Source organism: Phaenicophaeus curvirostris, unplaced genomic scaffold (genome assembly GCF_032191515.1).
Source record: "Phaenicophaeus curvirostris isolate KB17595 unplaced genomic scaffold, BPBGC_Pcur_1.0 scaffold_688, whole genome shotgun sequence".
In the NCBI taxonomy this organism is placed as follows: Eukaryota; Metazoa; Chordata; class Aves; order Cuculiformes; family Cuculidae; genus Phaenicophaeus; species Phaenicophaeus curvirostris.
The window spans coordinates 1-13,801 of NW_027207200.1; the positions used below are offsets into that span (position 1 = coordinate 1).

A 13,801-nucleotide genomic window follows, 5' to 3' on the forward strand; every position below is an offset into this window, starting at 1 on the left:
AAAGAGGGGTCAGGGCACCCCAAAAACTGTGTGTGTCCCCCCAAGACACCCCCAAAGCGCTGTCCCCCCCCCCAATACTCACAGGTGGAGATGCCGGCGCCCACCATGCACAAAACCTTCTTACCTGGAAGAGAAAAAGTGGGCAGCACCCCAAAAAGACACCCCAAAACCCCTCCCCAGCACCCCAAACCCCCCCCAGCACCCCAAACCCCCCCCAAGAAACGACCCGACACCCCAAAATCCACCCCCCAGCCCCCAAAGTCGCTCCCCGTACCCCCTGGATCCCCCCTCATGGGACAAATCCACCTACGCGCCCCCAAAACACCCCAAAAAAAACCCACTGCCCCCAAAGGACCCCCCCAAACACCCTCTGAGTCCCCCCCAAAACCCCCAGGCCCCCCCAAACGCCCCCCAGCCCCCCCAAATACCCTCAAAGCACCCTTAGATGCCCCCCAGCCCCCCAAAACAACCCCTACACCCCCCTAAACACCCCCAGGCCCCCCAAAATGCCCCCCCGGCCCCCACAGCACCCCTAGATACCCCTCAGACCCACAAACACCCCCCAGGGCCCCCCAAAATGCCCCCCAGGCCCCTCTAAACACCCCCAAAGCACCCCTAGATACCTCCCAGACCCCAAAATGCCCCCCCGCCCCCCCTAAATGTCCCCCAGCCCCCCCAAACACCCTCAAAGCACCCTTAGATGCCCCCCAGGCCCCTCTAAACTCCCCCCAGGCCCCCCAAAACAACCCCTACACCCCCCTAAACACCCCCAGGCCCCCCAAAATGCCCCCCAGGCCCCTCTAAACACCCCCAAAGCACCCCTAGATATCTCCCAGACCCCAAAACACCCCCCCGGCCCCCCTAAACGTTCTCCAGCTCCCCCAAATACCCTCAAAGCACCCTTAGATGCCCTCCAGCCCCCCCAAAACAAGCCCTACGCCCCCCTAAACACCCCCAGCCCCCCCCAAATGCACCCCAGACCCCCCAAAGCACCCCTAGATACCCCTCAGACCCACAAACGCCCCCCAGGGCCCCCCCAAAATGCCCCCCAGGCCCCTATGAACACCCCCAAAGTACCCCCAGATACCTCACAGACCCACAAACGCCCCCCAGGCCCCTGAAAGCACCCCCAAAGCACCCCTAGATGCCTCCCAGCCCCACAGACGCCCCCCAGCCCCCCGTACAGCGTCCCCCGCCGAGGAAGCGGCCGACTCCGCGCAGCGTCAGCTCCTCCAGGCGCCTCTCGGGCTCCGCGTCCTCGGCCGCCCCCAGGCCCAGCGTCCGCGCCAGCAGCCGCCGCAGCAGCTCCACTGGGGACAACGGGAGCACTGGGAACACTGGGAGCACCGGGAGCCCCACTGGGGGAACTGGGACCCCCCCTAGAACCATCAGAGCCGCTCTCTGCCCCAGTATCAGCGCCAGCAGCTCTACTGGGAACACTGGGAGAACTGGGACCCCCCCAGAACCATCAGAGCTGCCCCAGGATCGGCGCCAGCAGCTCTACTGGGAACACTGGGAGAACTGGGATGCCCCCAGCACCTTCAGAGCCGCTCCAGCCTCAGTATCGACGGCGGCAGCTGCACTGGGAGCACTGGGAATACGGGGAGCCCCAGGGGTAACGGGGGGCACCGGGACCCCCCCACCTACTGTCAGAGCCGCCCTCAGCGCCGCCCTCGGGCTCGGCGGCGCCGGTACCGGGCGGGTCTGGGTCTCGGTCCCCGCTCGCCGCGCCCGTGTCGCCCCCGGACCCCGCGGAGGCCTCGGGCCGGGCCCGCCGCTCCCCGGGCCCGCCGGGGTCGGCCATGGGCGTCCCGGACCCTCCTCCCGGCATGCACCGCGCGGGGAGGCCGCGCCCTTCCTCCCGGCATGCACCGCGGGGAGAGGCCGCGCCCTTCCTCCCGGCATACACCGCGGCGAGAGGCCGCGCCACTCCTCCCGGCATGCACCGCGGGGAGGCCGCGCCACTCCTCCCGGCATAGAATCATAGAATAACCAGGTTGGAAGAGACCCACCGGATCATCGAGTCCAACCGTTCCCATCAAACACTAAACAATGACCTTTAGCACCTCGCCCACCCGTGCCTTAAACACCTCCAGGGAAGGGGACTCAACCACCGCCCTAAACCACTCTCCCGTGCACCGGGCGGGGAGGACTGAGCGCCCCGCCACTCCTCCAGGCATGCACCGCGCGGGGGGGGACGACTGAGAGCTTCCGCCACTCCTCCCGTCGTGCCCCGCGCGCGCCCCGGAAGTGACGCAGCAGCCGCGCCGGAAGCGCGGGTCCCGGCGGGGGTTCCCCATGGCGGGGAGGCGCTGAGACCGGCCCCGGCCCGGCCCCGCCATGGCGGAGGCGGCGGCGGCTGCTCCGGGCCCGGGGGGGAAAGAGGAGGAGGAGGAGGGGGAGGAGGAAGGGGGGAAGCGGTTCGAGGGCGACGAGTGGTGCGACAGCGGCCTGGGCTCGCTGGGAGAGGGGCAGGTGGCGCCGCTCGGGCCCGGGGGGAAGGAGAAGGAGGAGGAGGAGGAGGGAGATGAAGAAGATGATGGGGGCGCCTCGGCCTGGCTGCGCCACGTCCTGGGATTCGTCACCGAGGACGGCGACACGTGAGGGGGGGGGACGACAGGGTGGGGGGGGGGGGGCGGCTCTTGACACCCCCCCTTTAGGGCCCCTTCCCCCCCCTCTTTAAGGGCTCTCCGCCCTTCTCCTTTAGGACTTTTCCCCCCCCACCCCGTGCCCCCCCAGGGGACGCTGTGGGGGGTGGTCCCGGTGTGTCGTGTGTCCGTCCCCCCCCCCCAGTTTAACCCTTTCCTCCCCGCAGCGCGCTGCACTTGGCCGTCATCCACGAGCACGAGCCCTTCCTGGACTCCCTCCTGCGCCACACGGCCGGCTCCCCCTTCCTCGACCTGCAGAACGACCTGGGGCAGGTATTGAGGGGCGGGGGGGGGGCTCGTAGGGGGCCCCTCAGATCACGTGCTGCCCCCCCAGACCCTAAAACAGCTTGGGGGGGGGGCTTAAAGTCGTCACCCCCCCCCCTCACAAACCAACTTGTCTCATGGTGATGCTGGAGCTCTGTTTTCTTTGTGGAAGTGGAGGGGGTGGGGGGCGCTTAGGGACCCCCCAGACCCCGTTATGGCTGGGGGGGGGGTCCCCTAAATCCGTGTCTCCCTCTTCTTCGCAGAGCGCCCTGCACCTCGCGGTGATCCTGGGGCTCCCCAGCTTCGTGCGGAAGCTGCGGGCGGCGGGCGCGGGGCTGGGGGTGCGGGAGAGGGGGGGCCAGACCCCCCTGCACCTCGCCTGCCGCGAGGGGCGCCCGGCCTGCGCCCGCCTGCTGCTGGGGGGGCCCGGACCCCCCCCCGGGGACCCCCGGAACCTGCTGGAGAGCCGCAACTACGACGGTGGGGGGGGAACTGGGGACTTCGGGGGGGGGGAAATGGGGATGGGAGGGGGTTGGGGGCTTTGGGGGGGATTGGGGGGCTTTGAGGGGGGGAAATGGGGTGGAGGAAGGGATTGGGGGGGGAAAAATGGGGATGGAGAGGGGGTTGGGGGGCTTTGAGGGGGGGATTGGGGGTTTTGGGGGGTGGGAAATGGGGGCTTTGAGGGGAGGGATTGGGGGTTTCATGGGGGGATTGGGGGTTCTGAGGGGGGGAAATGGGGTGGAGAGGGGCTTGGGGGCTGACGCCGTGGCCCCCCCAGGCCAGACCCCCCTGCACGTGGCCGTTGTGCGCGGGGACCTGGAGCTGGTGGAGCTGCTGCTGGCGGCCGGTGCCGACCCCGACGCCGCGGTGAGGGGCTCCCCGGACCCTTCTCCTCCGTCCCGATCCCGATCTGGATCCCCCTCCTGTTCCCCCTGGGTCTCGCCCTCCTTCCCCACGATTCCGATCCCGTTCCTGCCTCACGTTCGCGCTCTGATCCCGCTCTGGTTCTCGCTTCCTTTTTCTGCTTCTCATCCATGTTCCCACTCCCTTTTTCCCTGGTTCTGATTTGGTTCTGATCCGTTTCCCACCCCCCATTCCTGCTCCCTTTCCTGGTTCCTGGCTCTGCTCTGGTTCCCTCTCAGTTTCCCGGTTCTAATCCGGTTTTTCTCCAGTTCCCACTCCCTTTCCCGGCTCTACTCTGGTTCCCACTCCCTTTCCCAGTTCTGCTCCGTTTCCTGCTCCGTTTCCTGGCTCTGCTCTGGTTCCCGCTCTGTCTCCTGGCTCCGTTTCCCATTTCCTGCTCTGTTTCCTGCTCTGTTTCCCAGCTCTGCTCCACTTCCCGTTTCGGTTCCCGGCTCTGCTCTGGTTCCCGCCCCGTTTCCCGGTTCTGATTTGGTTCTGCTCCGATTCCCACTCCTTTTCTCGTTTCCCGCTCCGTTTCCCACTCCATTTCCCGTTTCCCACTCGGTTTCCTGCTCTGTTTCCCGTTCCGTTTCCTGGTTCTGATCCAGTTCCTGCTCCCTTTTCTGGTTCTGCTCTGGTTCCTGCTCCATTTCCCGGTTCCGATTCAGTTCCTGCTCCCTTTCCTGGTTCTGCTCTGGTTCCTGCTCCGTTTCCTTCTCCATCTCCCGCTCCGTTTCCCGTTTCCCTCTCCGTTTCCCGTTTCCTGCTCCATTTCCCGGTTTCGATTCAGTTCCTGCTCCCTTTCCTGGTTCTGCTCTGGTTCTTGCTCCGTTTCCCTCTCCGTTTCCCGTTTCCCTCTCCGTTTCCCTCTCCGTTTCCCGTTTCCCTCTCCGTTTCCCGCTCCTTTTCCCGGTTCCGATTCAGTTCTTGCTCCCTTTCCTGGTTCTGCTCTGGTTCCTGCTCCGTTTCCTACTCCATCTCCCGCTCCGTTTCCCGTTTCCCTCTCCGTTTCCCGCTCTGTTTCCCGTTTCCCGCTCCGTTTCCCGTTTCCCGCTCCGTTTCCCGTTTCCCGCTCCGTTTCCCGTTTCCCGCTCCGTTTCCCGTTTCCCGCTCCGTTTCCCGTTTCCCGTTTCCCTTTCCGTTTCCCTCTCCGTTTCCCGTTTCCCGCTCCTTTTCCCGGTTCCGATTCAGTTCCTGCTCCCTTTCCTGGTTCTGCTCTGTTTCCTACTCCATCTCCCTCTCCGTTTCCCTCTCTGTTTCCCGTTTCCCTCTCCGTTTCCCATTTCCCTCTCCGTTTCCCTCTCCGTTTCCTGCTCCATTTCCCGGTTCCGATTCAGTTCCTGCTCCCTTTCCTGGTTCTCCTCTGGTTCCTGCTCCGTTTCCTGGTTCTGATTCAGTTCCTGCTCCCTTTCCTGGTTCTGCTCCGTTTCCCTCTCCGTTTCCCGTTTCCCTCTCCGTTTCCCGTTCTGACCCGCTCCCTCTGGGGTTGCAGGAGGCGAGCGGGGGCCGCTCGGCGCTGCACTTGGCCGTGGAGGCGCAGAGCGCGGGGGTGGCGGAGGCTCTGCTGAGGGGGGGCGCCCACCCCGCCCCCCGCATGTTCGGGGGCTGCACCCCCCTGCGCAGCGCCCGCCTGCGCCCCGACCCCCGCCTGCCCCCCCTGCTGCGCCGCTTCGGGGCCCCCGACAGCCCCCCCGGCTCCGACCGCGCCTCCGACACCGACTCCCAGGTCAGAGACACCCCCGGGACCCCTAAAATCCCCCTGAGCCCCCAACACCCCCCCCAGGACCCCCAAAACCCCAGAGAGCCCCCCCCAGGACCCCCTAAAATCCCCTTGAGCCCCAACCCCCCCTCTAGGAGTCCCAACAACTCCCCTGAGCGCCCCCCCCCACCCCCCCAGGACCCCCAACACCCCAGAGAGCCCCCCCCAGGACCCCCTAAAATCCCCTTGAGCACCCCCCCGGGATCCTGACACCCCCAGAACCCCCAATCCCCCCTCTAGGAGCCCCAACAAATCCCCTGACCCCCCCCCCCGGGACCCCCAACACCCCAGAGAGACCCCCCAGGACCCCTGGCACCCCCCTGAGCCCCCCCCAGGACCTCCAACATCCCCTTGAACCCCCCCCCCAAGTTTGGGGGTCACACAGCCCCCCCAAATCTCTTTCTCTCCCCCCCAGGAGGAAGAGGAGGAGGAGGAAGAGGACGAATACGACGACATCGTCATCAACCGAGGCTGCTGACACCCCCCGCCCCCCCAATTTATTGGAGGCTCCGCGAGGGGGGGGGTCACCCCCCAACCCCCTCTCAAGGACAATAAACGGGGTGCCCGCCCCCCAAATCCATCTCTGTCCCCACCCCTTTTCTTTCTCCATGGGGCACACGCTTTGGGGGGGGGTCTCAGTGCCCCCTGCCCCCCCCCCAGGAGTTACAGGGGGGGGGTTCTGGGGGGTCTCAGTGCCCCCCGGGCGTTATTGGGGGGGGGTCTCAGTGCCCCCTGCCCCCCCTGAGGGTTATTGGGGGGGTCTGGGGGGTCTCAGTGCCCCCCGGCGGTTCTGTGGGGGTCTCAGTGCTCCCCGGAGGTTATTGGGGGGGTCTGGGGGGTCTCAGTGCCCCCCGGCGGTTCTGGGGGGGGGTCTCAGTGCCCCCTGCCCCCCCCCGGCTGGTTGGGGCCGATGTAGGTGAGTCGGGGGGCCGGGGGGGGCACCAGCTCGGTCTGTCCCAGCAGGGGCTGCAGGGGGGGGGGCACCCGCACCCGCCCGTCCTGGGGGGGGGGAGAAGGGGGGGGGGGGGGTCAGGGACGGGTCCCCCTCTCCCACCCCCCAGTTCCCCCCCCACCCTTTCCCAGTTCCCCTCTCTTTCCCAGTTTGTTCTCCCCCCTTCCCTTTCCCAGTTCCCCCCCTCATTCCCAGTTCCCCCCCCTCCAATCCCAGTTCCCCCCCTCATTCCCAGTTGTCCCCCTCACTCCCAGTTCCCCCCCTTCCCTTTCCCAGTTCCCCCCCCTCCAATCCCAGTTCCCCCCCTCATTCCCAGTTCCCCCCCTCATTCCCAGTTCCCCCCCCTTCCCTTTCCCAGTTCCCCCCCTCCAATCCCCGTTCCCCCCCTCATTCCCAGTCCCCCCCCCTTCCCTTTCCCAGTTCCCCCCCTCCAATCCCCGTTCCCCCCCCCTTTCCAGTTCCCCCCCCTCCAATCCCAGTCCCCCCCTCATTCCCAGTTCCCCCCCTCATTCCCAGTTCCCCCTTCCCTTTCCCAGTCCCCCCCCCTTTCCCAGTCCCCTCCACCTCTAGCTGGTTGCACTCGAGGAGGGCGATCAGCATCCTGGAGACGGCGCAGGCCGTGCCGTTCACCTGGGTGGGGGGGACACCCACCATTTTAGGGGTGTCCGAGCCATCTGGGGGAGGGGCTCGGGGGGGTCCCCAAGCCTGTGTCCCCCCCCCCTCACCGTGTGCGCGTGTCGGAGCCGCCCGGAGCCGTCCCGGTACATGATGTTGAGGCGCCGGCTCTGGTAGTCGGTGCAGTTGGAAGCGCTTGAAATCTTGGGCAGGGGGGGGCAAAAAATAATTAAAAATTTAATTAGGGGGCTCCCCCACCTCGGGTCACCCCAAAACGGGGTGTTGGGGGGGGGGCTGAACCCCTAAACCAGCAGGGATCAGCCCTAAGGGGATGAGGAAAAGCATTAAGGGGGGGTCAGAGCTCAAACTGGGGGGTCCTGGTGTGATTTGCCCCCCCATCCCTTAATTCCCCCCCATATCCCTTAATTTGCCCCCCCATATCCCTTAATTCCCCCCCATATCCCTTAATTTGCCCCCCCATATCCCTTAATTCCCCCCCATATCCCTTAATTTTCCCCCCCATATCCCTTAATTTCCCCCATATCCCTTTATTTGCCCCCCATATCCCTTTATTTGCTCCCCCATATCCCAATTTGCCCCCCATATCCCCTAATTAGCCCCCCCAAACCCCAAATCTGCCCCCCAAAAGGGTTGGGGGCACTTCTATGAACCCCTTTAACGCGGGAAAACACCCCTTCGGGTGCCAGGAGGGCAATAAGGGGGGGTGTCTTGGTGTGATTTGTCCCCCTATCCCTTAATTTACCCCCCCAGCCCCTAATTTACCCCCCCAGCCCCCCAAATCTACCCCCCACCTCCCCGTATTTGCCCCGTCCGGGCATCCAGGCTTCGATATCGAACTTGCGATACGCGGGAGCCCCAGTTCCTCCGTCGGCATGTCCAGAACCCTAGAAGGAAATAAAAAAAAAGGGGTGCAATGGGGTTTGGGGGGGGGGTTATGGGGTTTAGGGGGGGGGTTGGGGTGGGGGGGGGCCAGGGACCCCCCCTCACCTGTAATGGAGCCCCAGCTCGGAGAAGATTTCCTTCTGCAGCCCCACGAACTCGGCCAGCAGCTCCTCGCTCTCCGAGCCCGACTCGGCCGCCGTCACCCCGAACATCTCCACCTGGGGGGCACCCCACTTTTAGCCCCCCCCCCCCCGTTTCCCTCCTACCCCTACCGGACCCTTTTTTGCCCCCCCTGTTCCCCAAGACACCCCCCTTCCCCCCCCCTCTTCCTCCCTGCCCCCAGGATCCTCATTTTGCCCCCCAAAACCCCTGGGTTTAGCCCCCCTGTCCCCCCCAAACCCCCTTTTCTACCCCCAAACCCCTTTTTCTGCCCCCAAGACCCCCTTTTCTGCCCCCAGACCCCCCCTCAGACCCCCTTTTTCTGCTCCTCAACCCCCCCCAGACCCCCTTTTCTGCCCCAGACCCTCCCTGGATCCCCTTTTTCTGCCCCCAAGACCCCCTTTTCTGCCCCCAGCCCCTCTCAAACCCCCTTTTCTGCCCCCAGACCCCCTTACCTACTCTCAAGACCCCCCCAAACCCCCCTTTTCTACCCTCAAGACCCCTCCAGACCCCCTTTTTCTGCCCTCAAACCCCCTTTTCTACCCCCAAGACCCTTTTTTCTGCCCCCAGACCCCCTTTTCTGCCCCCAAGACCCCCTCAGACCCCCTCTTTCTGCCCTCAAACCCCCTTTTCTACCCCCAAGACCCTTTTTTCTGCCCCCAGACCCCCTTTTCTGCCCCCAAGACCCCCTCAGACCCCCTCTTTCTGCCCTCAAACCCCCTTTTCTACCCCCAAGACCCTTTTTTCTGCCCCCAGACCCCCTCAGACCCCCTTTTCTGCCCCCAGACCCCCATTTCTGCCCCCAAGACCCCTCCAGACCCCTTTTCTGCCCCCAGACCCCCTTTTCTGCCCCAAGACCCCCCCCACCCAGTGCTCCCAGTACCTTGGTGAACTGGTGGACGCGGTAGAGCCCCCACGGCTCCCGCCCGGTGTCGGTCTCGGCGCGGTAGCAGGTGCTGGAACTAACCACACTGGGGGGGGGGGGCAATAGGTGAAACCCCCCCCAAAACACCAGGGACCCCCCCCAAAATAGCAGTGACCCCTTCCAAAATAGCAGGGACACCCCCAAACACCAGGGACCCCCCCCAAACACCAGGGAACCCCCCCTCAAACACCCAGAGCACCCAGTTTGGGGGGGTCCTCAGTGGGTGTCTCTGTTTTGGGGGGTCCCTCTGTTTTGGGGGGGTGTCTCGGAGGATCCCTGTTGCCCCCCCCCCCCCATACCGGATAGGCAGATCCTGCAGCCGCACCGCATGATCCATAAAATATCCTGGGGGGGGATCAGGGGAGGAGGAGGGTCAGGAGGGGCTCCCCAGGTGCCCCCCACCCCCCCCAATCCTCTCCTTGCACCATAATTTCCCTCTAGACCCCCCCCCCAGCCCCATTCCACCCCATAACCCCCCATTTACCCCCCCAACCCACCCCATGCCCCCCCATTTACCCCCCCAACCCACCCCACAACCCCCCATTTACCCCCAACCCACCCCATGCCCCCCATTTACCCCCCCAACCCACCCCATGCCCCCCCATTTACCCCCCAACCCACCCCATAACCCCCCATTTACCCCCCCAACCCACCCCATAACCCCCCATTTACCCCCCCAACTCACCCCATAACCCCCCATTCCACCCCATAACCCCCCATTTACCCCCCCAACCCCCCCATAACCCCCCATTTACCCCCCCAACCCACCCCATGCCCCCCCATTTACCCCCCCAACCCACCCCGTAACCCCCATTTACCCCCCCAACCCACCCCATAACCCCCCATTCCACCCCATAACCCCCCATTTACCCCCCCAACCCCCCCATAACCCCCCATTTACCCCCCAACCCACCCCATAACCCCCATTTACCCCCCCAACCCACCCCATTTACCCCCCAATCCACCCACAGCCCCCATTTACCCCCCAATCCACCCCGTACCCCCCCGTTCTGCCCCCCCTGCCCCCCTGACCTGCGATGCCGACCTCGGCGGTCCCGGCCAGGCACAGATCCTCGAAGCGCGAGGGGTCGATGGTGTAAACGGGCGAGGGGGGGGCCCCGGGGTGGGGGTCGCTGGGGGGGAACCCGCAGCCCTCCTGGGGGGGGGGACACACACAGATACGGGGGGGGTCACGGGGCTGGGGGGGGGCAAAGGGACATGGGGAGTGGCTGGGGGGGTCACACATGTTGGGGTCACAGGGCTGGGGGGGGCAAAGGGACACGGGGGGGGGTCTTGAGGGGGGTAAAGGGACACAGGGGGGGTCTTGCGGGGGGTGTCACTCACGAAGACGGCTCCGCGCAGCAGGTCGGGGACTGTCATGGGCAGGAACCCCTGGTTTTGGGGGGGGGGGGGGGAAGGCACTCAGGTCCCCCCCACTTTTAAACCCCAATTCACCTCCCTTTGCCCCCCCTCGACACCATTTGCCCCCCAGCCCCTCAATTGCCCCCCCAGGACCCCAATTCCCCCCCTTTGCCCCACCCGGACCCATGTTACCCCCCCCTTTCACCCCCCTAGGACCCCTCTTTGCCCCCCAGGACCCCAATTCCCCCCTTTGCCCCCCAATTCACCCCCTTTTACCCCCCAGGACACCAATTCTCCCCCTTTTACCCCCCAAGACCCACGTTCCCCCCCCTTTCACCCCCCTAGGACCCCTCTTTGCCCCCTAATTCACCCCCTTTGACCCGCTCAGGACCCGATTCCCCCCCCCCAATTCCCTTTTACCCCCCTAGCCCCCAAAATCCACCCCCCGTACCCTGGGGAGCAGCTTGCGGAGGGCGAAGGCGACGAGGCCGTGCTGGAGCAGGGCCCCCCCCCCGCACAGGTAATAGGAGCGATGGCCCGACACGTGCGACAGGCGCCTGCACATGCGTGTCGGGGGGGTCACACGCGTGTGCGAGGCCAGGAGGGGGTCACACACATGTTTGGGGGGGTCACACACACGTGTCAGGGGCATTCACACGCATTCCGAGGGGGGTCACACGCGTGTCAGGGAGATCACACGTGTGTGCGAGGCACGAGGGGGGTCACACGCGTGTGCGAGGCACAGGGACGGGGGTCACACGTGTGTGTGAGGCCAGGAGGGGGTCACACACATGTCTGCGGGGTCACACACGCGTGTCAGGGGCGTTCACACGCATTTCGAGGGGGTCACACGCGTGTCGGGGGGTCACACGCGTGTGCGAGGGACAGGGAGGGGGGTCACACGCGTGTGCGAGACTCGAGGGGGGGTCACACGCGTGTCTCACCGCTGCCGGATGATGTCGAGTCGCTCCCCCAGCTCCAGGTGCCCCCGTGGGGGGAAATCGAACACTGGGGGGGGGGCGAATTTCTTACCCCAGGAACAACCCCCCCCTTTCCCACCCCCATTTCCAACCCCTTTTCTTACCCCAGACCCCAAATTTCTCTCCTTTTGCCCCAAATTCCCACCCCTCTAACCCCCCCAGAGCCCCAATTTCCCCCCTTTAGCCCCCCCCGACCCCCAATTCCCTCCTTTTTGCCCCCGATTCTCCCCCTTTGCCCCCCAATTCCCCCCTTTTGCCCCCCGACCCCAATTTCCCCCGTTTGCCTCCCAGTTCCCCCCTTTGCACCCCCAGTCCCCCCACTTTTGCCCCCCCAGACCCCAATTTGCCCCCAATTCTCCCCCAATTCTCCCCCTTTGCCCTCCAATTTCCCTTTTGCCACCCCAGACCCCAAATTTCTCCCACTTTGCCCCCCCAGTCCCCCCCCTTTTGACCCCTCAGACCCCTAATTCTCCTCCTTTTGCCCCCCCAGACCCCAATTCCCCCCTTTTACCCCCCAATTTTTCTCTTTTTGCTCTCCAATACCCCTTATTTGCCCCCCCAGACCCTCTATTTTTCCCTCTTTGCCCCCCCAGATCCCCTATTTTTCCCTCTTTGCCCCCCCAGACCCCCATTTCCACCCCCGTACCTGGTTTCTCCCCCACCACCTCCACCACCCGCGCTTGGCTCTCGTCACCCACCGGCTGCGGGGGGGGCACAAGGAGATCAGGGAGGGGATTTGGGGGGGGCCGGGGGTTTTGGGGGGCAAAAGGGGGGGGGTCTCAGGGGTTCTGGGCCCCCCCCACCTCAGTAGGTGCTGTCAGGGAGGGGTTTGGGGGGATGTGGAGGTGACGCAGGGGAGTTGGGGGGGACGCAGGGGAGTTTTTTGGGGGGGATCCTAGGGGTTTTGGGGTCCTGGGGGGGGGCAGGGTTTTTTGGGGGGGTCCCTCACCGCCTCGGGGTGCGTGCGGTTGGGGAGCTGCAGGGCTTTGACGTAGAAGCGCTCGTCCAGCTCGGCTTCCTCCGCCTGCAGCTCCTGCAGCTGCAGCCGCAGCTGCCGCCCCTGCGCCCGCAGCGAGGAGAATTCGGGGTCCTGGGGGGGAAACGGGGGGGCAGAGGGGGGGGAGGAGGCTGTTGGGGGGTCCCAGAGCGCTCCCCCACCCCTCATCACCCCGTCCCCTCCTGCCCTACCGCCTCCGTCGGCTTCTGGTGCGCGGCCTGGGGGGAGAAATGGGGGTCAGGGGAGGAAAATGGGGGGGTCCTGGGGATGTTTGGGGGATCCTGGGGGCGTTTAGGGGGGTCCTGGGGGCGCCTGAGGAGGGTTTTTGGGGGGGTCCCAGGGGTCTCAGCGGGGTGGGGGGATTCTGGGAGGTCTCATGGGGTTCAGAGGAGGTTCTCGGGGGGGTCTCAGAGGGGTTTGGGGGGCTCCTGGGGGGGGGGGGGGGGGCTCGTTGGGTTTGGGGGGGGTCAGAGGGGTTGGGGGGTGCTGGGGTGGCCTCATGGGGATTGGGGGGAGTCCTGGAGGGTCTCCTGGGGTTTTGGGTGGGGGATCTCAGGGAGGTTGGGGTGGCCTGGGGGGGTCTCAGAGGGGTTTGGGGGGGTCTCGTGGGGTTTGGGGGGGGGGTCTCAAGGGGGGTTTAGGGGTGCTGGGGGGGTCTCATGGGGTTTAGGGTGGGTTCTGGGGGGTCTCCTGGGGTTTGGGAGGGGATCCCGGGGAGGTTGGGAGGTCCTGGGGGGGTCTCAGAGGGGTTTGGGGGGGGGCTCGGGGGGGTTTTGGGGGTGCTGGGGTGTCTCATGGGGTTTGGGGGGGGTTTCGGGGGGTCCCCTCACCATGAGGGCCCTCACGCGCTGGGCCACGAGGTCCTTCTGCTGCTGCAGGTGACGGATGCGGCTCCGCAGCTCCTGCAGCCGCGACCACGTCTGCACCTGGAGGGGGGCAAAAGGGGGGGGGGCTGGGGGCGAGTGACACCCCCCCCCAGTGCCCGATCCCTCCTCAGGGCCCTTCCAGTGCTCCCAGTTCCCCTCCCAGTGCCCCCAGCCCCCTCCAATCTCTCCCAGTCACCCTCCCAGTGCCCCTCCCAGCCCCCCCAGTCCCTCCCAGCTCTCCTAGTCCCCCTCCCAGTGCCCCAGCCCCCTCCAGTCTTGACCAGTCCCCCTCCCAACACTCCCAGTCCCCTCCAATCTCTCCCAGACCCCTTCCATTTCTCCCAGTGCCCCTCCCAGCACCCCCAGCCCCTCTCAGCTCTCCTAGGCCCCTCACATCTCTCCCAGTCCCCCTCCCAGTCTCTCCAGTGCCCCCAATCCCTCCCAGTCCCCTCCAATCTCGCCCAGCCC

General features: G+C 65.8%; 3 protein-coding genes across 3 annotated transcripts; 1 reads left to right on the forward strand and 2 right to left on the reverse strand.

The window, feature by feature from the left end:
- Window positions 1-82: 82 nt before the first annotated feature.
- On the reverse strand, window positions 83-1,942 carry LOC138735309 (NAD-dependent protein deacetylase sirtuin-2-like; the record flags this gene model as incomplete). The annotated part of the gene is made up of 3 exons (XM_069883214.1): window positions 1,648-1,942; window positions 1,185-1,310; window positions 83-124 (listed from the first exon to the last, which is right to left on the reverse strand). Coding segments are annotated over exons 1-3 (463 nt in total), but the record flags the coding sequence as incomplete, so codon positions are not given.
- Window positions 1,943-2,261: 319 nt separating this feature from the next.
- Window positions 2,262-6,154, forward strand: LOC138735308 (NF-kappa-B inhibitor beta-like). The gene is made up of 6 exons (XM_069883213.1): window positions 2,262-2,600; window positions 2,816-2,921; window positions 3,176-3,392; window positions 3,691-3,779; window positions 5,308-5,541; window positions 5,990-6,154. The coding sequence occupies exons 1-6, from the start codon at window positions 2,341-2,343 to the stop codon at window positions 6,050-6,052; spliced, it is 969 nt and encodes a 322-aa protein (XP_069739314.1). The 5' UTR covers window positions 2,262-2,340; the 3' UTR covers window positions 6,053-6,154.
- LOC138735307 (serine--tRNA ligase, mitochondrial-like) lies at window positions 5,991-13,396 on the reverse strand. Its single transcript, XM_069883212.1, is given in 16 exon segments — window positions 5,991-6,573; window positions 7,091-7,156; window positions 7,252-7,344; window positions 7,954-8,015; window positions 8,018-8,046; window positions 8,150-8,262; window positions 9,087-9,174; window positions 9,428-9,473; window positions 10,161-10,284; window positions 10,473-10,520; window positions 10,942-11,047; window positions 11,435-11,498; window positions 12,117-12,171; window positions 12,420-12,560; window positions 12,659-12,685; window positions 13,298-13,396. Coding segments are annotated over 16 exon segments (1,191 nt in total). The 5' UTR covers window positions 13,301-13,396; the 3' UTR covers window positions 5,991-6,447.
- Window positions 13,397-13,801: the final 405 nt, after the last annotated feature.